This window comes from Pongo abelii, chromosome 20 (assembly GCF_028885655.2).
Source record: "Pongo abelii isolate AG06213 chromosome 20, NHGRI_mPonAbe1-v2.0_pri, whole genome shotgun sequence".
NCBI lineage: Eukaryota > Metazoa > Chordata > Mammalia > Primates > Hominidae > Pongo > Pongo abelii.
In genome coordinates, this window is record NC_072005.2 from 14,791,398 (window position 1) to 14,815,808 (window position 24,411).

The window sequence follows — 24,411 nt, forward strand, 5'->3', positions numbered from 1 at the left end:
TTGTCCTGCCTCAGCCTCCTAAAGCGCTGGGATTACAGGCATGAGCCACCATCACTGGCCCCATTACTGCTTTTCTTTCTGAGTTTTGCAGCGGGTAGAGGGTGCTGAGTAGAGGCACTGCCCACTACCCACTACTAAGTGGTAGTTGGTAGAGGCAGACTTGTTAAGAAAGCTTAAATCCCAGTTAACACTTATTTCTGTTTAATTCATACATATGTACAGCATTTCCTCCCATGCTTGCCTTTATGGGGTGGTGGTGCCAAGTGACTGTGAGATAGACTTGTATGTAGAGGAAAGGGATAGGGTAAATGCTTCTGGGTAGAACGTGCATCACTGCTTCAGATCAATTCCTGCTCATTTAGTTAACCATGCATGGCACACAGTAGGTGTCCAATAGGAGTCTTTGCGTGTGAGAGTCAAGCTAAGCACAGTTCCCTAAGGAGTAAGAGCCAAGCATTTTTTTTTTTTTAATTTTTGGGATAGGGTCTCACTCTGTTGCCTGGGCTGGAGTGCAGTGGCATGATCATGGCTCACTACAGCCTCAACCTACTGGGCTCAAGTGATTGTCCCACCTCAGCCTCTCGAGGAGTAGCTGGGACTACAGGTGTATGCCACCATGTCTGGCTAATTTTTATTTTTATTTTTTGTAGAGATGGGATCTTGCTATGCTGCCCAGGGTCATCTTGAACTCCTGACCTCAAGTGCTCCTCTTGCCTAGGCCTCCCAGATGCTGGGATGACAGGCTATGACTGTAATCCCAACAGGCCTGACTGATTAAAAAAAAAAAAAAACATTTAAACTGAGATCATTGCTAATGGTTAATGAGTCAAGGTGTACTCAGATGTGAACCTTTCTAGGGCATTGCCTGCTGTATTCCCAGATTTCCTTGTGTGATAGGCACATGCTCCTCAGGTGGGTCAGTTAGTGAAGTGCTCTGGAGCAATGCGTGATCTTACCGTGCTGGGTTTGGAGGTGTCAGCCTTAGCGCTGCTGGAGAGTGTGTGCATCTCAGACTCAGTTTTCAATTTCCTGATCCCTTTGGACCATTTCCCATATTGTTCCCGGACCTGCAGAGGCAAAGCATGCAATGGGTCAGCTCACAGAGAGCAGTGAGGACAGGAAGAGTCCTGGGTGGGAGCTGGGCAGTGGTACCTGCTGGCTGAGGAGGCAGTACACCAGGAAGATGAAGACACCCCGCAGGCTGTTGATGATGGTGAAGAGGTAGGCCATGACCCGGGCAGCCGGACCCACCTGCAAGATGCCCAGTCACCACGTGCAGCCCAGGATGAACAGCTGAGCTGTTGCTTTAAATGCCAGCATCCTGGATTGAATAAGAAAAGAGGCTGGTGATGCACCCAGAGAAACAGAATCAAGGCTATTTCATCTGTGCCCATGGAGTCCCCTGCCCTCCCCTGTAGATGATTTCTCAGACTGGGCTGTGATCAGCTTAGATCTTTACTGTCAATGATAGCCCACAGTAGAAATGCCACCTGGGGACGGGCGTGGTGGCTCACGTCTGTAATCCCAACACTTTGGGAGGCCGAGGCAAGGCGGATCACCTGAGACCAACATGGTAGAGACCAACATGGTGAAACCTGGTCTCTACTAAAAAAAAAACAAAAATTAGCCAGACGTAGTGGGGGGCGCCTGTAATCCCAGCTACTCAGGAGGCTGAGGCAGTAGAATCGCTTGAACCTGGGAGGCGGAGGTTGCAGTGAGTCGAGATAGCACCACTGCACTCTAGCCTGGGAGTGACAGAGCAAGACTCTGTCTCAAAAAAAAAAAAAAAAAAAGAAAAGATTATTTTTTAAACACGCAAAGAGATTTCTGTGTTCATGAACTACACAGTCTCCTCAAATCACCAATACAACCAAAGCATGACATACAAAATTTGGAAAGGATAATGATAGGAACCTAGAAGAAAGTTCATTAATTTTGCACATGGGTGCCTGGAACAACAAGCTGCTCAAGTGCTGTAGAGGATTTTTTTTTTTTTTTTTTTTGAGATGGTATCTCACTTTGTCACCCACGTTGGAGTGCAGTGGTGCGATCTCGGCTCACTGTAACCTCCACCTCCCAGGTGAAGTGATTCTCCCACCTCAGCCTCCTGAGTAGCTGGGATTATAGACGCCCACCACTACGCCTGGTTAATTTTTGTATTTTTAGTAGAAACGGGGTTTCACCATGTTGGTCAGGCTGGCCTCTTTGGCCAGGCTGGTCTCGAACTCCTGACCTTGTGATCCGCCCCGCCCCTCAGCTTCCCAAAGTGCTGGGATTACAGGCATGAGCCACCGTGCCCGGCCTTCTTTGTGCTTTTGTTATAGGATTGCTGACAAAAGTCCAAAGAAGTTTTTAACCTTTTAGTTTATTGACTCGTAATGTTTGTACATCTTTGTGGGGACATATGTGATATTTTCTTAACATGCATAGAGTGTGTCATGATTAAGTCAGAGTATTTGGGGTATCCGTCACTTCGAGTGTCTAGCATTTGTGTGTGTTGGGAACACTTCAAATTCTCCCCTCTAGCTATTTTGAAATATACAATATATTGTGAATTAGAGTCACCCTACTCTGTCATCCAACATTATAACTTATTCCTTCTATCTGACTGTATGTTGTACCCATTAATCAACCTCTCTTCATTGCCTTGCCCACTCACATACCCTTTCCAGACTCTGGAATCTATCATTCTACTTTATTTTTATTTTTAGTTTTTGAGGCAGTCTCACTCTATTGCCCAGGCTGGAGTGCAGTGGTGCAATCTCGGCTCACCGCAACCTCCGTCCTGAGTTCAAGCTATTCTCCTGCTTCGGCCTCCCGAGTAGCTGGGACTACGGGTGCCCGCCACCACGCCCGGCTAACTTTCATCATTCTACTTTCTGCCTCCACGAGATCAGCTTCTTTAGCTCCTCTCTATGTAAGTGACAACCTGTGGTATTTGTCTTTTTGTGCCTGGCTTATTTCACTTAAGAGAGTGACCTCCAGTTTCATCCATGTTGCTGCAAATGACATGGTTTCATTCTGTTTTGTGGTTGAATCATATCCTATTTTGTAGATATACCATTTACCAGCCAATGAAAATTCTTCCTATTGCTCTGGGATGCACAGACTGAGATTAGACATGGACAAAACATGTTGCATGGGGTCTCAACAGGATACCACTGAATCTGAGATGGCTGCCATAGAAGGATGGCTGCGTCTGTTTACACTGGGTCTCTTCAAAAGACCCTGAGAAGGGACCTCAGTGGTTGCTGAGGCACATGGCTTGGCTCTTGGGAACCATACATGTCTGTGTGGTTATCAGCCCCTTCTCCATCTTACCTTGTGTTCTGGAGGGTGGACACTTCACTATTGAGGAAAGAGAGTCTGGTTTTCAAAATCCAGAGAGTCACCAGAAAGAGAACTAAATTCACCTTCAGAAAACCACAGAAGATTTGTTGAATAGATTTTGAAACCAAACCCGTTATCTCTTTTTTTTTTTTTCAGACAGGGTCTTGCTCTGTTGCCCAGGCTGGAGTGTGGTGGTGCAATCTTAGCTCACTGCCACCTCTGCCTCCTGGGTTCGAGCGATTCTCCTGCCTCAGCCTCCCGAATATAGGCACCTACCACCACGCCTGGCTAATTTTTGTATTTTTAGTAGAGACAGGGTTTCACCATGTTGGCCAGGCTGGTCTTGAACTCCTGACCTCAAGTGATCTGCCTGCCTCGGCCTCCCAAAGTTCTGGGATTACAGGCATGAGCCACCACACAGGGCCTGAAGCTCATTATCTCTTCATCCTAGCCTGTCTAATATGAATTATACACGTAAGTCTTTTTCTTAAATATTAAGTAACAGTGTTAGAGTTTGAAGATTCAAGAGTGGTCTTAGGAAACTGAACCCAATCCATGACAACCCAGGGAACATTCCTGCTCTTGTCACCATCTTTATTATCTTGTTTTTCTAATGACCCTCAGTGGGGCAGCGAGGATGCTTAGATGATGTCACTCACAGAGAAGATGGCGCAGACAGGTCCAAGGAAGCCCCATATAAATCCCTTTTTTGGTTGGAGCCAGCAGCTGAACAAGAGAGAGAGAGATAAAAAAAAATGCATCAGTTTTTAGAGATATGGAACAGTTATGTAAATCTATGCCATCCCTCCTTACCACTTCCTCACTTCCTTCCTACATCAACAATATTGAGTGTTTCTTTAGTGATAGGGTCTGTGGTTGGCTCTGAAGATACAGTGGTGAAGAAAATGAACACAGTCTTAGATCCCCAAAATTTCAACTCAAGGAAGGTACACACAATTAGATACATTCTAACAATGAAACAAAAATGGAAGGTTGTGCCAGGCACAGTGGCTCACATCAGGACTTTGGGAGGCCGAGGTGGGAGGATTGCTTGAGGCCAGGAGTTTGAGACCAGCCTGAGCAACAGAGCAAGACCCCGTTTCTACAAAAAATAAAAAAATAGCCGGGTGTGGTGGCTCACACCTGTATTCGCAGTTACTTGGGAGACTGAGGTGGGAGGATCGCTTGAGTCCAGGAGGTTAAGACTGCAGTGAGCTGTGATTGCACTACTGCACTCCTGCCTGGGCAACAGAGCAAGACCTATATTGCAGCATTTAAAAATGGCTGAATGAGGCCAGGTGCAGTGGTTCACACCTGTAATCCCAGCACTTTGGGAGCCGAGGCGAGTGGATCATTTGAGGTCAGGAGTTTGAGACCAGCTTGCCCAACGTGGTGAAATCCTTTCTCTACTAAAAACACACAAAAAATGAGCTGTGTGTGGTGGCGCATGCCTGTAATCCCAGCTACTCGGGAGGCTGAGGCATGAGAATTGCTTGAACCCAGGAAGCAGAGAGCAGAGGTTGCAGTGAGCCAAGATAGAGCCACTGCACTCCAGCCTGGGTGACAGAGTGTTTCTAAATAAATAAATAATGACTGAATGGTCTCTTAACGTTCCTTTTTATGGCTGAATAACATTTCATTGTGGATATATTACGTTTTGTTTATCCATTCATCAGTGATAGGCATTGTTTCCAATTTTTGACTATTTTAAATATTGCTTCTATGAGCATTCATGTACAACATTTTTCTAAACGTTTATTTTAGGTTCAGAGGTACACTTTGTAGGTTTGTTATGTAGGTAAAATGCATGTTGCGGCGGTTTGGTGTACAGATTATTTTGTCGCCCAGGTCATCAGCACAGTACTGATGACCTGGGTCGTTTATTTATCCTCGCCCTCCTCCCACTCTCCACCCTCAAGTAGGCTTCGGTGTCTGAAGTTCCCTTGTTTGTGTCCATGGGTACTCAATGTTTAGCTCCTACTTACAAGTGAGAACATGCGGTATTTGATTTTCTGTTCCTGCATTAATTCACTTAGGATAATGGCCTCCAGCTCCATCCATATTCCTGCAAAAGACATGATCTCGTTATTTTATTTTATTTTATTTTTTTGAGATGGAGTCTCGCTCTGTTGCCAGGCTGGAGTGCAATGGCACCATCTCGGCTCACTGCAACCTCCACATACATATAAAATAATCTGATATAATTATATAATTATAATGTGATCATATAATTTTAATCCCATATAATTAAAAATTATATGCTTCAGAAATGCATTTGAGAGAATCAAACACCCTTTCATCATCAAAATACCCAACACACTAGGAATAGAAAAGAATTTCTTTAACCTGAAAAAGGGTATCTATGAAAAATCCTCAGCTAACATCATACATTAATGAGGATAGAGTAAATGCTTTCTCCCTAAGTTCAGGAGCAAGACAAAATTGTCTGCTGTTCTAGTCAACAGTGTCCTGGAGGTTTCAACCAGTGCAACTGGCAAACAAACAAATGAACAAAGAAACAAACAACCTAGCTAGAAAAGTACCTGGCACAAAGTAAGCATCTCGCCAATCTTAACTATGACAGTATCAATTATTTTGGTTATTCAAATCAGGTCTACTTTTTCAAATGAAAAATTGAAGCATCCTAAAAGATTTGGATAAAGTAGGTTAGATTTAAAAAAAATGCTATCATGAGCACTTTGATTTCATTCTTGCTATTTTCAATGAGAGAGATTTAAATACATTATCCCTAACTATTATTATTATTTTTTAGAGACAATGTCTCTCTCTGTTGCTCAGGCTGGAGTGCAGTGGCACAATCATAGCTCACTGCAACCTCGAACTCCTGGGCTCAAGCGATCCTCCCACCTCAGCCTCCTGAGTAGCTAGGACTACAGGTGTGTGCTAGTATGCCCTGCTAATTTTTTAAATTTTGTAAAGAAGGGGTCTTGCTGTGTTGCCCAGGCTGGTCTCAAGATCCTGGGCTCAAGTGATCCTCCTGTGTCAGCCTCCCAAAGCACAGGGATTCCAGGTGTGAGCCACTGAGGCTGACCCTCCTTAATTATTATAATCTTCTAGCAGAAAGATGCCCTAGGGATTATGACATAGTGTCTTTGTCCTATTCATGCTTTCCACAGACTTGCCCTTTATTTCATTCAGAAAATTTCCAAAAACCCTCTTCTACAATGCCTAGTTTGAAATGTAATTGAAATAAACTCAATAGCTAAGAATGAGGAGCTGCAGTGTAATCCAACCAATAGAGCCTAAAATCCCTACTGATCTAATTAAAAGCAGGTATCATAAAAATGCTATCTAGGTTCTAGCAATGGCCATGGTTATGCTGGAGAAGATAAGGACTGTGAGAATTTGCATTAACTGGAAAGGTGTTCCATAAAGGTGAGGCCTGGAGGCTGCAGAGATGGCCACTATCACAGCTGGGACTCCGTAGCCCACAGGGAACATGAGCTTCTTCATGAATCTGTTGATGCTTGAGTAGTTGACCACCGTCAGGTTCTGTGCAGTGAGGAGGAGGTGCAGGGCCTCCAGCAGCATCCAGGTGAAGGCGGCCAGGTAGAGGTAGTGCAGGGCACCGGCGATGATGGCACACAGCACCTGGGGGAGAAGTAAAAGACGCCCAGAGCGGCAGTCAGATTTGAGTGTGGCCCATGGCTTCTCCCGTACCATGCAATTGGGGAGAATTCTGAGATATTTGATGGCATTGTAGAGAACATTTGCTTTGTAGTTGAGTCAGGCAATGGGAAATTGGTGGTGTTCTCTTCTAATATTCCCCAGGACTCAAGGGCCTATATATATATGTGTATATATACGTATACCTATACGTATATACATATACGTATACATATACGTGTACATACACATACACATACATGTATGTGTATGTATATATGTGTATATATACGTATATATACACATACACATATGTGTACACACATACATATATATGTGTATATATGTATATATACACATACACATATGTGTACACACATACCTATATATGTGTATATATACGTATATATATACACATATGTGTATACATACGTGTATATACACACATACACGTATGTGTATACATACGTGTATATACACATACATGTATGTGTATACATACGTGTATATATATATATATATATTTTTTTTTTGAGACGGAATTTCACTCTTGTTGCCCAGGCTGGCGTGCAATGGTGCGATCTCAGCTCACCGCAACCTCCACCTCCTGGATTCAAGAGATTCTCTTGCCTCAGCCTCCTGAGTAACTGGGATTACAGGTATGTGCCACCATGCCTGGCTAATTTTGTATTTTTGGTAGAGACAGGGTTTCTCCATGTTGGTCAGGCTGGTCTCGAACTCCCAACCTAAGGTGATCTGCCTGCCTCGGTCTCTCAACGTGCAGGGATTACAGGCGTGAGCCACCACGCCCAGCCGGGCCATTATATTAAGGAATCAAATGCCACATCATTCCATGAGCCAGCATCCCCTGCGTCAAGGAAGGGAGCACTCTGGAACATGGCTGCCAATACCTTGTGTCCAGTTTGATCAATCCCCACGAGGAAGAGGAGGTGGCCCAGGAAGAGGCACAGCGAGAGCTGCAGATGCAGTGAGGTGCTGGTGTTCTGGATGGCTTTGCATAGGAGGAAGGTGAGGGCCGCCAGGAGGAGGCACAGCAGAGAGACGCTCAGCCCCACGCAGGTGATGACAGTCAGCACGGGATCCTTCTCCTGGGACCCCGAAAAGAAGAGTTCACAGTGATGCTTTCCTGCTCTGGGGTAATGACCCCACCACCATTTTAAATTTTTATTTTGGCACAGCAAATTCAAGAATGAGGGAGCCAGGTAAATTTGTGAAGATGTCACCAATTTAATTTAGTTTGTGAAGGTGTCACCCGAGCCTCTTGGCTGGCTGGGAATACAGGTGTAGTCATGTAGGTGACAACAGGCGTGCATTATAGTCATGTATGGCACCATGCCTTGATAATTTTTTTTTTTTTTGACAGAGTCTTGCTCTGTTGCCCAGGCTGGAGTGTAGTGGCGTGATCTCTGCTCACTGCAGCCTCCGTCTCCTGGGTTCAAGCGATTCTCGTGCCTCAGCCTCCCAAGTAGTTGGGATTACAGGCACGCGCCACCATGCCAGGCTAATTTTTGTATTTTTAGTAGAGACGGGGTCACATCATGTTGGCCAGGCTTGTCTTGAACTCCTGACCTTGGGATCCACCTGCCTCGGCCTGTGCTGGGATTACAGGCGTGGGCCACCACACCCGTCCTAATTTTTTTTTAATTTTTGTAGAGACAGGGTCTTTCTGTGTTGCACAGGCTGGTCTCGAATTCCTGGGCTCAAGTGATCCTCCCGTTTCAGCCTTCCAAAGCACAGAGATTCCAGGTGTGGGCCCGTTAGGTTTTGAAGGGAAGGTGAGGGTTAAAGAAAGACAGGGAGAGAGTTGGCAGCTCTACAGCAATGCGGGTTTATGTCCAGCATGAGACCTGTGGAGTGGGGAGCTAGCTTCGTGCCAGAACCCACTGCTGCTTACAGGCTGGGGTAATTACAGGTCTGGGCAGGAGGGGCTGGGCAGTATGGCTTGCTGCCTGGGAGGATATTGATAAGATGTTCTTGTGATGGAAAACAAAAGGGTGGTTTGGCCCTTTTTCCCACAGGATATGATGATGATGTCCCTTGCATCTACTCTAAGTGATGAGATAAGAAAGTCAGGTGGGCGAGGCGTGGTGGCTCACGCCTGTAATCCCAGCACTTTGGGAGGCCAAGGCGGGTGGATCACTTGAGGTAAGCAGTTCAAGACCAGCCTGGCCAACTTGGAGAAACCCCATCTCTAGTGAAAATACAAAAACTAGCCGGGCATGGTGGTGCATGCCTGTAGTCCCAGCTACACAGGAGGCTGAGGCAGGAGGATCCCTTGAACCCAGAAGGTCAAGGCTGCAGTGAGCTATGACTGTGCCACTGCACTCCAGCCTGGGTGACAGACACCCTGTCTAAAAAAAAAAAAAAAAGACAGAGTTTATCCTGGGTGGGCCAGACCTAATCAGATGAGTCTTTACAAGATCCGGGCTTTTCCTGGAGAATCAGATTCAAAACTTGTGATGGTTAATACTGGGTGTCAACTTGATTGGATTGAAGGATACAAAGTATTGATCCTGGGTGTGTCTGTCAGGGTGTTGCCAAAGGAGATTAACATTTGAGTCAGTGGGCCGGGAAAGGCAGATCCACTCTTAATCTGGGTGGGCACCGTCTAATCAGCTGCCAGTGTGGCCAGAATATAAGCAGGCAGAAAAATGTGAAAAGAGAGACTGGCCTAGCCTCCCAGCCTACATCTTTCTCCCGTGCTGGATGCTTCCTGCCCTCGAACATCAGACTCCAAGTTCTTCAGTTTTGGGACTCGACTGGCTCTCCTTGCTCTTCAGCCTGCAGACGGCCTATCGTGGGACCTTGTGATGATGTGAGTTAACACTTAATAAACTCCCCTTTATATATATCTATATATATATCTCTCTATATATATCTCTATATATATGTATATATTTGAGTCAGTGGATTTGGAGAGGCAGATCCACTCTTAAGCTGGGTGGGCACCATCTAATCAGCTGCCAGCGTGGCTAGAATATAAGCAGGCACAAATTTATCTATCTATCTATCTATCTATCTATCTATCTATCTATCTATCTATCTATTCTATTAGTTTTGTCCCTCTAGAGAACCCCGACTAATACAAAGCTTAAGAGGGATTCTGCGTGCAGGAAATTTTTTTCCTTGTCCTCCAGATAGGAATGCTAGAGGTTTGCCAGAGGGTTATGTGAAAAGGGATGTGAGTGGCCTCTAGAAACTGAATGTGATGCCTTCCTGACAGCTAAAAAAGTGAGACTTCAGTCCTACAATCACAAGAAACTGAATTCTGCCAGCAACCAGGGAGCTTGGAGAAGGACCTCAAGTCTCAGATGAAACGGCAGCCCTGGGGGTGGGGTGACATGATGATTTCAGTCTTGTAAGACCCTGAGCAGAAAAGCCATCTTGCTATGCCAGCTTGCTGACCCAGAGCTGTGAGATAATGCATATTTTTTTTAAAGGCTGCTACGTCTGTGGGGATTTGTTACACAGCAATAAATGCAGAGTGTAGCCCCTCCTAAGGGTCTCACCTGCACATCGTAGTGGTCCATGAGGATGGCAAAGCTGCCCAGGTCGGACAATCCGCTCAGGTGGGTGCAACGGCAGATGGTGCTGTTGTCTCTGGTGCCCATCGTGCTGCAGCCTGTGGTGGCCCAATGACCACATCCATTCTGGCCATGCTCCCAGAAGACACAGAGCACCTTCCGTCTCGGGATCACCGACTGCAAGAACAGAACACAGGTGTGGGCCGGATGTGGCGGCTCACGCCTGTAATCCCAGTACTTTGGGAGGCTGAAGCAGGTGGATCACTTGAGGTCAGGAGTTCGAGACCAGCCTGGCCAACATGGTGAAACCCCATCTCTACTAAAAAAAAAAAAAAAAAAAAAAAAGTTAGCCGGGCGTGGTAGCACACAACTGTAGTCCCAGCTACTAGGGAGGCTGAGGCAGGAGAATCGCTTGAACCTGGGAGGTGGAGACTGCAGTGAGCTGAGATCGTGCCACTGCACTCCAGCCTGGCTGACACAGCGAGACTCTGTCTCAAAAAAAAAAAAAAAAAAAGAACACAGGTGTGAGCTGGTAGGTCTGATGCTCAGAGATGCTTACCCAAAGCCAGCTTGGGAAGGACTGACTTTCCTGGGGAGATAATGTACCCATAACAGAGACCCCTGAGCCCCAGGGCTGAGCTGAGCATCAAGGCTATGCCTGAACTCAGACTATTCACCCACCACCCCACCCCACCAGCACTCACACAGTGGGAGAAGGTGATGGTAACTGAGGAGCTGAGGTTTTGGGTGTCGTTGGTGCTCAGAAAGACAGAGATGACATCAGACAGCAGGATGGTGGAGCCATCCTGCAGCAAGTCCTGGTGTGTCTCATGCAGAAGCACCTGCTTCTCAGGTTCCAGGACCAGGGGGGCCTCAGCCAGCAACTTGCCCATCCCTGGAATGGAGACAAGGCCCACCACAGAAGGGCCTGCAGGGTGACGCCAAGGTTGAATCTTGGAGTAGGTTGAATCTCTGGGTCCACACCAGGGTTCCTCTGCCCTGCACAGAACTTTCTACTCAGATGGGCTACCTTCCTTTGGCTTCACCCCTCCCACACTTTCTTTCAATCTTTAGTTCTATGTGTATCACATCCTGCAGGACAAGGCCACGGTTAATATCTCGGGCCCCCAACAAGGTCCGTTCCTCCTCAGCTGGACTCTCCTCTTACAGCCCCACCCCACCCACCCCACACTTCCCTTTAACCTTTAAATCTCTTATTTTTCACATTCTTGGGCATCTTGTCCCACCATGAAGCTTCACTGACCACCTCCCCATCTCAGCCATTACCTGGGTCACCAGATTTCTGTGCCAGATTCCAGTCCAGCTGCATCATTGCCTGATTCTGTCTCAAGGTGACATTCTTGTCTACTTGCTTCTGCACCTCCAGGGACAATTCTATGAGTTGTGGGAATTATATAAGGGGAGTTAGGTTAGGAATCGTGCCTGCAGTGGTTGATATACTATGACTTAATATATATACTATATACATATATAGTCTGAAGTTACAAAATATCAGAAAAGAATAGTGTGAGCAACTGTATGTCTACAAAGTAGATAACCTAGATGAAATGGACACATTCCTAGTGACACACAAACCACTGAAACCAACCCAAGAAGAAATAGAAGATCTGAACAGACCTATAGCAGATTAAATCAGTAATCAAACCCTCTCAAAACTAACAGCCCAGACCAGAAGACTTCACTGGTGAGTTCTACCAATAGCTTAAGAAAGAATGAACATGAATCTTTTACCTGTTTAAAAATATGGAAGAGGAGGAAACACTATTTAAGTAATTTTATGAGGCTGATATTGCTCTGATAACAAAACCAGATGAAGACATCACAAGAAAATAAAATTATAGACCAATATTTCTTATGGACATAGCCACAAAAATTTTCAGCAAAAATATTAGGAATACATTTTACCAAGGAGACTCAAGACTTATAGGAAAGTTTTTTAGTATTTTTTTTTTTTTGAGACAAATTCTCACTCTGTTGGTCAGGCTAGAGTGCAGTGGCATGATCATAGCTCACTGCAGTCTCCTGGGCTCAAGCAATCCTTCCACCTCAGCCTCCCAAGTAGCTGGCACTACAGGTGCTCACTACCACACCCAGCTAATTTTTAAATTGTTTGTGGAGATCGTGTTTCAGTATGTTTCCAAGGCTGGGCTTGAACTCCTGGGCTCAAGCAATTTTGCCCACCTTGGCGGCCTCTGACAATGCTGGGCGTGAGCCACTGCTTCTGGCCTACAAAAGTGTTTGAAAGAAATAAAAGGCCCTCTCTAAATGGAAAGACATCCTATGTTCATGGATTGGAAGACTTTCTATTGTTAAGATAACAATACTCCCCCAAAGTGGTCTAGAGACTCAATGCAATCCCTATCAATATTTTAGCCTATTATTACTTTGCAGAATAAGAAAAGTTCATCTTAAAATTCATATGGTGTTGTAAGGAATCCAAATACCCAAAAACAATCTTGAAGAAGAACAACAAGGTTGGAGAATTCACACTTTCTGACTTCAAAACTTACTACAAACTGACAGTAATACTGGCATAAGAATATAACAGAATAGAATTGAGAGTCCAGGAATAAACCCATCCATCTGTGGTCAGTTGATTCTCAGCAAGGGGTGCCAAGACTATTCAATGGGGGAAAGAATAATCTCTTCAACATATAGTGCTGGGATTACTGGGTAGTAATATGCAAAATAAGGAAGTTGTAATCCTACCTCACACAACCAACAAAAATTAACTCAAAATAAGCCAGTGACCTAAGCTTAGAAGCTAAAACTAGAAGACTTAGGAGGAAACAGGGGTAAATCTTCCTGGTCTTGGATGTGGTAATGAATTCTTTTTTTATTTTTATTTTTGAGACAGAGTCTTGCTCTGTTATTCAGGCTGGAGTGTAGTAGCACAATCTCAGCTCACTGCAACCTCCATGTCCCAGGTTCAAGCAATTCTCCTGCCTCAGCCTCCCGAGTAGCTGGGATTACAGTCATGTGCCAACACATCTGGTTAATTTTTTTTTATTTTTAGTTTTAGTAAGGACAGGGTTTCGCCTTGTTGGCCAGGCTGGTCTCGAACTCCTGACCTCAGGTGATCTGCCCGCCTCGGCCTTCCAAAGTGCTGGGATTACAGGCGTGAGCCACTGCCCCCGGTCAATGAATTCTTAAATATGACACCAATTGCACATGCAACAAAAGAAAAATTAGATAAAATAAATGTCTTCAAAATTTAAAACATCTATTCATTAAAGTGAAAAGACAAGAAAATGAAAAGGCAGTCTACAGAATGGGAGAAAATAGTTTGCAAATCATTTATCTCAGATGATCTACTATCAGAATGTATAAAGAATGCTTACAACTGGACAAACAAAAGACAAACAGCACAATTAAAAATAGGCAAAGGATTTGAATAGACATTTCTCCAAAAATGACATGCAAATGGTGAGCAAACACATGAAAAGATGTTAAACATCATTGGTTATTAGGGAAGGGCAAATCAAAACCACAATGAGGTATCATCTCACTAGTGAAGCGGTGTAAATACCCAGGTTTCACTGTTTCACACCAGGGAAATTGAGGACGTGGACACATAAGAAGTTAGTTTAAGAGTGGAGATTTAATAGGCGAAAGAAAAAGAGAATAGCTCTGACCGGGCGCAGTGGCTCACGGCTGTAATCTCAGCACTTTGGGAGGCCGAGGCGGGAGGATCACGAGGTCAAGAGATCGAGACCATCCTGGATAACATGGTGAAACCCCGTCTCTACTAAAAAAAAAATTAGCCAGGCGTGGTGGTGGGCACCTGTGGTCCCAGCTACTCCGGAGGCTGAGGCAGGAGAATGGCATGAACCCGGGAGGTGGAGCTTGCAGTGAGCCGAGATTGCGCCCCTGCACTGCAGTCTGGGAGACAGAACAAGACTCCGTCTCAAAAAAAAAAAAAAAAAAAGAAAAGAAAAAGAGAATAGCTCCCTCTCCTGCAGAGGGACAGGGGCTCCCAAGTGGGTCTTCCGGTTGCGTGGTGAAATGCACAAAGTTTTATAGATGAGCTTGGGTAGGCGGTGTCCGATTTATATAAGGCTCAAAGATTGGTCCCAACAGGTGAGCCATTTATATACAGCGTGAAGAAGCTGGCTGCCCCAGCCTAATCTTTTATTATGCAAATAGATTCTCTACCTGGCTGGCTCCATATTGCCTGCTTCTGTACTGTACATGTGGTTGACAAAGATAAGGGAAGAGGGAGCCCCCATGTTGAACATGCCGGGCCCTCAGGTAACCTTTTCCTATTGGCACAGCTGCTGGCATTCACCCATGCAAGCTTCCAGCTTGCTTTTCTATGTCTGTAGCTCGAATTTTCATGCTGCTCGTTGTTAGAAAAGAAATGATTTGGGGGCTGATTTTTATTAAAAGGGAAACCTTACTGAGGACTTTCTGACCCTTGCTAACTGCCTAATTTCTTTTTCACTCCTGTATCACTGGGATGAAGAGAGGTGAGTTAACACGTACAGACATACAGTTAGACAAAAAGTATAAATTTTATATATATATATATATATATTTTTTTTTTTTAGACGGAGTCTCGCTCTGTCGCCCAGGCTGGAGTGCAGTGGCACGATCTCGGCTCACTGCAAGCTCCCCCTCCCAGGTTCAAACATGTTTGATTGATGTCTCATGCCCCCCTAAAATGTATAAAACCAAGCTGTGGGGCCAGGCGTGGTGTCTCACGCCTGTAATCCCAGCACTTTGGGAGGCCGAGGCAGGCGGATCACAAGGTCAGGACATCAAGACCATCCTGGTTAACATGATGAAACCCTGTCTCTACTGAAAACACACAAAATAATTAGCCGGGCGTGGTGGTGGGCGCCTGTAGTCCTAGCTACTTGGGAGGCTGAGGCAGGAGAATCCCTTGAACCTGGGAGGTGGAGTCTACAGTGAGCCAAGACCGCACCACTGCACTCCAGCCTGGTTGACAGAGCGAGACTCTGTCTCCAAAAGAAAACAACAACAACAACAACAAGCTGTGCCATGACCACCTTGTGATATAGAAGTTAAAAAGGAATTATTTAGGCAGAGAGTGTGGGTAAGGAAGTCCTGGGTAAGTCTTTCCTTTTAATGAAAATCAGCTCCTATATCATTTTTTTTTATTTTCTAACAAAGAGCAGCCTGTAAAATCGAGCTGCAGACATAGGCAAGCAAGCTGGAAGCCTACACAGGTGAATGCTGGCAGCTGTGCCGATAGGAAAAGGCCACCTGGGACTAGGCATGTTGAAAATGGTAGCTCCATCTTCCCATCTCTTTGCCAATCACGTGTACAGTAAGGAGCAGGCAAAGACTCCATTTGCATAATAAGATTAGGGTGGGGCAGCCAGCTTCCCTGCACCTTATGTAAACGTTACACCTGGTCCAACCAATCTTTGGGCCCTATGTAAATCAGACACTGCCTCCTCAAGCTTGTCTATAAAATCCGGTGCACTCTGGCACGGGTGGGAAGTCCCTTTTGGGCATTCCTTTCTCTCACAAGAGAGAGAGTTGTTCTCTTTTTTTTCCTATTAAACCTCCATTCATAAACTCACTCCTGGTGCGTGTCCGTGTCCTTAATTTTCTTGGTATGAGACAATGAACCTCGGGTATTACCCCAGACAACAACACCACTTCACTTGGGCATATATTCTCAGGGGCTCCTGAGGGCTGTGTCATGGGCCATGGTCAGTCATACATTCATATTTAGCTCACAATAAATCTCTTCAAAGATTTTACAGAGTTTTGACTCTTTTTGTCAACAGCCAAAAGGTGGAAATAACCCAAATGTCCATCAATGGATGGATGGATAAAAAAAAAATGTGATGTATTCATACAATAGAATAGTATTCAGCCATGAAAAGGAATGAAATATTGATAAATGCTATGGCATGCATGAACCTCAAAACCATTATGCTAGGTGAAAGGAGCTAGACTAGATGGTCACATATTGTATGATTCCATTTATGTGAGATATCCTGATTAGGAAAATCCATGGAAACAGAAAGCAGATTAGTGGCTGCCAGGGGTTGGAGGAAGGGAGGAATGAGGAATGGTTGCTTACCATGTGCAGTGTTGACTTTTGGGCTGATGCAAGCATTTTAGAAATACAGGTGACGGTTTTATAACTTTCCGAATATACTAGATCCTACTGAAACACACACTTTTAAATTTTTTTCTTATTTTATTTTTATTTTTAATTTTAATTTTTTTGTTTGAGATGGAGTGGCACTCTGTCTCACATAGGCTGGAGTGCAGTGGTGCAAACTCGGCTCACTGCAAACTCTGACTCCCAGGCTCAAGTGATTCTCCTGCCTCAGCCTCTTGAGTAGCTAGGATTACAGGTGTGCGCCACCACGCCTGGCTAATTTTTGTATTTGCAGTAGAGATGGGGTTTCACTATGTTGTCCAGGCTGGATTTGAACTCCTGACCTCAAGTGATCCACCCATTTCAGCCTCCCAAAGTGCTAGGATTACAGGCGTGAGCTCCTGGCATTACAGGCACGCCTCACATGAAACAGACACTTTAAAGTGGTGAACTTGATGTTATGTGAATTTTATCTCCATAAAATTAATGCTATATGCATATTCATGCTTTAAAAATTATTATGCAGGACGGGCGTGGTGGCTCATGCCTGTAATCCCAGCACTTTGGGAAGCCGAGGCAAGCAGATCACGCACAAGGTCAGGAGATCGAGAGACCATCCTGGCTAACACGGTGCAACCTCATCTCTACTAAAAATACAAAAAATTAGCTGGGCGTGGTGGTGGGCACCTGTAGTCCCAGCTACTTGGGAGGCTGATACAGGAGAATGGCATGAACCAGGAAGGTGGAGCTTGCAGTGAGCCGAGATCACACCACTGCATTTCAGCCTGGGCGACAGAGTGAGACTCCGTCTCAAAAAAACAAAACCAAACAAAACAAACAAAAACAAACAAACAAAAAATAAATCATACTTATAGATCAAATGATATTAATTTATAGTATTCCAAATTAAATAAATTGTTCTCTTTTGAAGTGGTTTCTATTTTGCTATTTTAAATTCTTCATCATAATTATTTACTGCTGATAATTCATATTACAATGAAAATGCATGTTATTTATGCATTTCTTTTTCCTTTCCTTTCCTTCTTTCTATTCTTCCTTCTTCCTCTACTCCTGTCCTCCTCCTCCTGTGCTCCTCCTCCTCTCCTCTGCTTTCTCCTCTCCTCCTCCTCTTCTCCTCCTATCTTCCTCCGCCTCCTCCTATCCTCAGCCTCCTCTCCTCCTCCTCTCCTCCTCCTTCTCCTCTCCTCCTTCTCCTCTTGTCCACCTCCTCCTCCTCTCCTCCTCCTCTTCTGCTCCTCTTCCTCCTCTCCTCCTCCTCTCCTGCTTTTCCTCCTCTCCTCCTCTCCTGGTCCTCTCCTCCTCCACTCCTACTCCTCCTCCACTCATCCTCTCCTCCTCCTCCTCATCCTCTCCTCCTCCTCCTCATCCTCTCCTCCTCCCCTCCTCCTCCTCCCCTCCTCCTCCCCTCCTCCTCCCCTCCTCCTCCCCTCCTCCTCCTCTTGTCCACCTCCTCCTCATCTCCTCCTCCTGTCCTCCTCTCCTCCTCTTCTGCTCCTCTTCCTCCTCTCCTTCTCCTCCTCTCCTACTCGTCCTCCTCTCCTCCTCTCCTCGTCCTCTCCTCCTCCTCTCCATCTCCTCCTCTCCTCATCTCCTCCTCCTCTCCTCCTTCTCTCCTCCTCTCCTCCTCCTACTTCTCTCCTCCTCCTTCTCCTCCTCTCCTCCTCCTCTCCTCCTCTCCTCCTCCTTCTCCTCCTCTCCTTCTCCTCCTCTCCTCCTCCTCTCCTCCTCCTCCTCAGCTCCTCCTCCTCTCCTCCTCCTTCTCCTCTCCTCCTCCGTCTCCTCCTCTCCTTCTCCTCCTCCTCCTCCACCTACTCCTCTCCTCCTCCTCCACCTGTCCTCCTCCTCCTCTCCTCTTCCTCTCCTCCTCTTCTCCTCTTCCTCCTTCTCTCCTCCTCTTCCTACCCTCCTCCTCCTCTCCTCCTCCTCTCCTCCTCCTCTCCTCCTCCTCTCCTCCTCCTCTCCTCCTCCTCTCCTCCTCCTCCTTCTCCTCTCCTCCCCCTCCTCCTCCTCTCCTCCCCCTCCTCCTCCTCTCCTCCCCCTCCTCCTCTCCTCCCCCTCCTCCTCCTCTCCTCCTCTTCCTCTCCTCTTCCTCTCCTCCTCCTCTCTTCCTCCTCTCCTCCTCCTCCTCTTCTTTTCCTCTCCTCCTCCTCTCTTCCTCCTTTCCTCCTCCTCCTGTCCTCTTCCTCCCTTCTCCTCTCCTCTTCCTGCTCCTCTCGTCCTCCTCCCCCTCTCCTCCTCCCCCTTCTCCTCCTCTCCTCCTCCTCTCCTTCTCCTCTTCTCCTCCTCTTCCTCTCCTCCTCCTCTCCTCCTCCTCCACTCCATCTCCTGCTCTCCTCCTCCCCCCTCCTCCTTCCCCTCTCTTCCTCCCACTCTCCTCCTCCCATCTCCTTCCCCTCTCCTCCTCCCCCTCTCCTCCTCCCATCTCCTCCTCCTCTCCTTCTCTTCTCCTCCTCCTCTCTTCCTCTCTTCCTCCTCCTCTCCTCCTCTCTTCCTCCTCTCCTCATCCTGTCCTCCTTCTCCTCTCCTCTGCCTCCTCCTCTCCTCCTCCTTGTCTCCTCCTCCTCCCCTCCTCCTTCCCTCTTCCTCCTCTCCTCCTCCTCCTCTCCTTCCCCTCCTCTCCTCCTCCACTCCTCTTCCTCCTCCCCCTCTCCTCCTCCTCCTCTCCTCCTCCTTGTCTCCTCCCCCTCCTCTTCTCCTTCCCTCTTCCTCCTCTCCTCCTCCACTCCTCCTCCTCCTCTCCTCCTTCTCCTCCTCCTTCTCCTCCTCCTCTCCTCCTTCTCTCCTCCTCCTCCTATCCTCCTCCTCTCCTCCTCCTCCTATCCTCCTCCTCTCCTCCTCCTCCTCTCTTTCTCCATTCCTCCTCTTCCTCCTCTCCTCCTCCTTCTCTCCTCCTTCTCTCCTCCTCCTCCTGTCCTCCTCCTCCCCTCCTCTTTCCTCCTCTTCCTCCTCCCCTCCTCTCCTCCTGTCCTGCTCCTGTCCTCCCCCTCCTGCCCTCTTCCTCCTTTTTCTTCTTCTCTTTCTTCCTCTTTATCCTCCTCCTCCTCTTCCCCTCCTCCTCCTCCTCTTCCTTCTCCTCCTCCTCCTCCTCCTCTTCGTCTTCTCTTTTTTGAGATGAGGTCTTGCCCTGTAAACCAGGCTGGAGTACAGTGATGCAATCATAGTTCACTGCAGACTCAACCTCCTGGGCTCAAGCGATCCTTTCATCTCAGCCTCCCAACTAGCTGGGACCACCGGTGTGCCATCACATCTGTCTAATTTAAAAGATTTTTTTTTTTTTTTGTAGAGATTGAGTATTGCCGTCTTACCCAGACTGGTATGTATTTCTTTTTAATCTTTTATTTTAGTTTGTCGATGAGAGTAACACTGATATACAGGTGTGGTCACTTGGCTCTGGTGGGACTGGGAAAGGAAGGAGACAGAAAACATGCAGAGCTGGAGTCTGGGGCAGACCCAGGGATGTACCTGTGCCTGCAGGATAACTGAAGTTCAAGAGCCCATCGGGAAGGGTCTTGCTCAGGCCTCTGAGGACATCCTCTACGCCATCCAGCAGGTGACTGGCCACACAGTGCTGCTGTAAGTGGGGCAGGGTCTCCAGGTCCCCGGGGGCCTCCAGCAGCTCATCCAGCTCCTGTAAGATGCTCTGGAGGGATGTGGACACAGACCTAGTGAGCCATGGGGCCAGAGGGCCTGCATGAAGACTCTAACCGCTCAGCCCCAGGGAACAGATCCTAGAGACTGTCTATCTGGGGGATAAAGATGGCATTGGCGGCTGGGCACAGTGGCTCACGCCTGTAATTCCAGCACTCTGGGAGGCCGATGTGGGTGGGTCACAAGGTGAGATCGAGACCATCCTGGCCAACATGGTGAAACCCCGTCTCTACTAAAAATACAAAAATCAGCCGGGCGTGGTGGTGTGCGCCTGTAATCCTAGCTACTCAGAGGGCTGAGGGAGGAGAATTGCTTGAACCCGGGAGGCAGAGATTGCAGTGAGCTGAGATCGGGCCACTAAACTCTGGACTGGCGACAGAGTGAGACTCTGTCTAAAAAAAAAAAAAAAAGACATTGGATGGGATTCCCTAGGTGATCCTTGACCCTGGTTATGGCCCCTCAGAGGCCAACACTTCTCTGCAATATCAACGCTGACCTAAACCCAAAGTCCAGGGAAAGCAAGAAGAAAGATATTAAGTGCACTTTGGTGTCCAATAGCTTCCACCAGCCCTGAAAGATGCCAGGAGTCAGACCAGCACCCACTGCATTGGGGCCTGTCCCCTCCCAGACCCAAACTGCCCCAGGCCTCTGTGGTATGCAGCCACCTTCCTCCCCCGCCCCTTTGCCCTGGGTCCTGCCCTTACCTGGATGGAGCTATTGGCCAAGCCTGGCTTGTAGTCCCTGCCCAGATCCTGGACTTTATCAAAGAAGCGGGAGAGGCTCTTGGGAGAGGACAAAAGAGGGGGTTAGGGAGTCCTCAGGTGAATGGGGAGCTCAGGGCAAAGGGTGCATACAACAAGCTGTGTGGATGGAGTTCCTGCTTCCTGGTCCCTGTGGGGGCCACTCACTTGGCTGTGGACTCCAGGGGGCAGGGTCCAGGTAGAGAAAGTCATATCTGTAGGGAACAAGACAAGCGGCTCATTAGGCGGGAGCGTGTCAGTGTGTGTGTTGGGGGTGGGGAGCTTCTAGGGTCAGGTCATACCTTCACAGACAGTGTCCTTTTGGTTATTCAGGATTCCATGTTTGGGCTTCCAGCCTGGGCGGCAGCGGCAGCTGTATGAACCCACGATGTTGAAGCAGACGGTGGAGCTGTCACACTGATGCTGCCTGGAGCTGCACTCGTCCACATCTGAGGACAGGAAGAAGGGGGTCAGGCCCTGCCCCAGCCTGGAGAGGGTCCTGTCTCCTGTCTGTGCCCCCAGCTTGTTCTTCCCAGCATTAGTGGCCCCTTGGAGAGGTGGACGCTGGGTTACGGAAGCGTGGTGAGGCCTGGGCACAGCAGGTGGGCCCCGTGCAGATGTGCAGGTTATGAATATAGTGAAACGCCTTCCTCCCAGTGAATCATCAGCTGTTGCCTGGGGTCTCCCTGAGGCTCCCCACTCAGTACCCCAGCTCCTTCCGGAGGACCCCTGCTCTTTTCTCATCTAGCCTCAGAAGAATGAACGCCTGGCACAGCCGGGCGCCTCCAGCGCTCATTCTGCTTGGTTTGTGTGGGTGCCGTTGAACATGTGATCAGATGTTTGTGGGTGCCTGGGAAAGTGGGATCTGAGCTCTCGACCTTCACAGATGGTATTGTTTGGTCCATTGGGGGACCCTGGAATCGGTTGCCAGCCCGGGCGGCAGCGGCACTGATAGCTGCCCATGTTGTTGAGGCAGTGGGTGGAGCTGTGGCACGGGTTTTGTCCAGAGGTGCATTCATTCACATCTGAGGACAAAGCCAGATGGTCAAACCCTGTCCCTGACCAGCTCGGGCCTGCTCTCCACTCACTGCACCCACTTCCCTATCTTTTCATTGCCTCAGACGGAAAACCATTATTGCACGTGCCACCACTTGGTGACCTTCAACTTCACCTTCAAAGCATCTTATGATGGTCTTCCTACCAGATAGGCACAGCAGGGACCATGGTCCCCAGTTTATAGGATGTGAAACCAAAAGGGAAACTGAGTCATGGGAGCTGGACTTTCTGACTAAAATCTCTCTCATCTGCTCCCTCCCTCACTATGGTGGAGGTTCCCCTTCTTAGAACTGGAAGTGACATCTTCTTCCACTCACACGTGACAGATGAGGAAGGGGTGAGGTCTGGGGGCCCACAAGGGCACTCCAAGCTCCGAAGGCCCTGCTGCCTCCCTGCCGTGTGGCGGGACCTTCGTGGGAGGTGAATCCTTAGGCAGGGGTTTAGCAGGTCCTTGACCTTGTGGGAACCTGGGGATCTTCTCCCTCCTCCTCGGCTGCTTTGCAGAACCTGCCTGGGCTCCATCCCCAGCTCCCATCCAGCCTCACAGCATCTTCCTGGGGCCTCTACCTGTGCAGAGCTTCGGGTCCTCAGGTTTGAGCCTGAAGCCAGGTAGGCACTGGCACGTGTAGCTGCCGAGGCTGTTGACACAGGTGCCGTAGCTTTTACAGAGCCTTGGGTTCTGCTGACATTCGTCCACATCTGCAAGAGGAAGGAGAGGGTGAAGGATGCCTGTAGCTGTGAGCAGCTTTCGGGGCTGAGGGTCTGCCACATTTCCTGGCATGGAAGCATCTGGAAGGTACCACTGTCTGCTCCCTTTTCTTTTCTTTCTTTCCTTCTTTTTTTTTTTTTGAGACGGAGTCTCACTCTGTCGCCCAGGCTGTGGTGCAATTGCGTGATCTCAACTCACTGCAACCTCCACCTCCCGGGTTCATGCCATTCTCCTGCCCCAGCCTCCTGAATAGCTGGGACTACAGGTGCCCACCACCATGCCCGGCTATTGTTTTGTATTTTTAGTTTTAGACGGGGTTTCACCGTGTTAGCCAGGATGGTCTTGATCTCCTGACCTCATGATCAGCCCACCTCGGCCTCCCAAAGTGCTGGGATTGCAGGCGTGAGTCACCACGCCTGGCCATCTCCTCCCTTTTTTAATCCACACAGAGGCGTCCCATGGTGAGCATGTTGGCCCAGGCCTTCTGTTGTCCAGATGTGGCTGGAAGCATCCGAGTCCTCTCCCTCTCCCCTGCCTCCCTGGGCAGCTCCCAGCTGGGGCAGGGATGTCGCAGCCACCTGTGTCCCAGCCTGAGGATTCAGGACAAAGGTCAGGGTGGGATTTTCTTGGGACCAAGTGCAGGCGGCATGCTGCTTGCCCAGGTAGGACCTGTCTTGGTTCCCAGTGGCAGTCCTGGGCCAAAGGACAGAGCCTTCCTGTGAATTAGAAAAAGGCCTCTCCTCTTCAAGTAGTCACAGTCGTATTTGAGGAATGGCGAGTAGGCAGGTTTTCAGCTTCTGCTCACCCTCTTGGCTGGGCATCCATATGCAGTCAGCAACCTGCACAACTGTACATGGTGGTCATGGGTCCTTCTCACTGAGAACCCTCTGGTTTAGTCCATTTTGTATTGCAAGAAAAGAGGTTTATTTGGCTCATGGTTCTGCAGGCTGTGTAAGATGCATGGCTCCAGCATCTGCTTCTGGTGGGCTTGATTTCCCCAGGACAGCTGCTCACTGGCTGAGTTATCAGAATCCCGGTGGCCCTAGCAGGATGGTGCTCTCCCATCCACACTAGCTCTGAGAGCCCAGCTCCAGGCACATGGACCAAGACTGGTCCCTGAGCCAGTCCCCAGGGGAGCATAAGGCTGGTGCTGCACAGGTCAAGGCTACCTGGACAGTGGGTCCCAGGCCAGGGTGGACAGTGGGGGCCGACGTACAGCTGGGTTGCCCCAGGGCTATGAAGGTGCCTTTTTGATCCTCAGGAAGGTGTCTTGGAAATGGCAGGATGTAGTGAGAATCCATAGCTGAGCAAGACTGGCCCTGGGTGAAGGTTTAGTGGTTGGAGAGGGGCACAGGTGCTGATGGGCAAAGATGGAGGTGTATCTGTCATCTCATCTCTTGGCATTCCACCAGGGACACGACTTATTTCTGAATGGTTCCACCCCCACGGGATCTGGGTTGACCTCCTGGGAGAGGATCGGGCTTGAAGCAATGGCCCTGATGTTAACCTCCCTTGCCATTGGGTTCACACTAGTGCCTCTTCCATTTACTCAACTCTCCAAGTGTGTTTGGGGAGTCAATGTCACTGTGCCCACCCTTAGCCACAACATCCTCCAGTGCGCTCAGGTGG

At 48.1% G+C, this 24,411-nt stretch overlaps 1 protein-coding gene across 1 annotated transcript in view; it reads right to left on the reverse strand.

The window, feature by feature from the left end:
- Positions 1–891: 891 nt before the first annotated feature.
- LOC100444918 (adhesion G protein-coupled receptor E2) overlaps positions 892–24,411 on the reverse strand; it is a 31,700-nt gene continuing 8,180 nt past the window's right edge. Inside the window, 15 exon segments of the mRNA XM_054541353.2 lie at positions 892–1,067; positions 1,153–1,321; positions 3,322–3,413; positions 3,990–4,056; positions 6,707–6,942; positions 7,869–8,066; positions 10,488–10,679; positions 11,207–11,430; positions 11,790–11,897; positions 20,092–20,269; positions 20,982–21,059; positions 21,186–21,232; positions 21,320–21,466; positions 21,896–22,042; positions 22,641–22,772. Of these exon segments, the coding sequence (XP_054397328.2) occupies positions 918–1,067; positions 1,153–1,321; positions 3,322–3,413; positions 3,990–4,056; positions 6,707–6,942; positions 7,869–8,066; positions 10,488–10,679; positions 11,207–11,430; positions 11,790–11,897; positions 20,092–20,269; positions 20,982–21,059; positions 21,186–21,232; positions 21,320–21,466; positions 21,896–22,042; positions 22,641–22,772 (2,165 nt within the window). The 3' untranslated portion in view covers positions 892–917.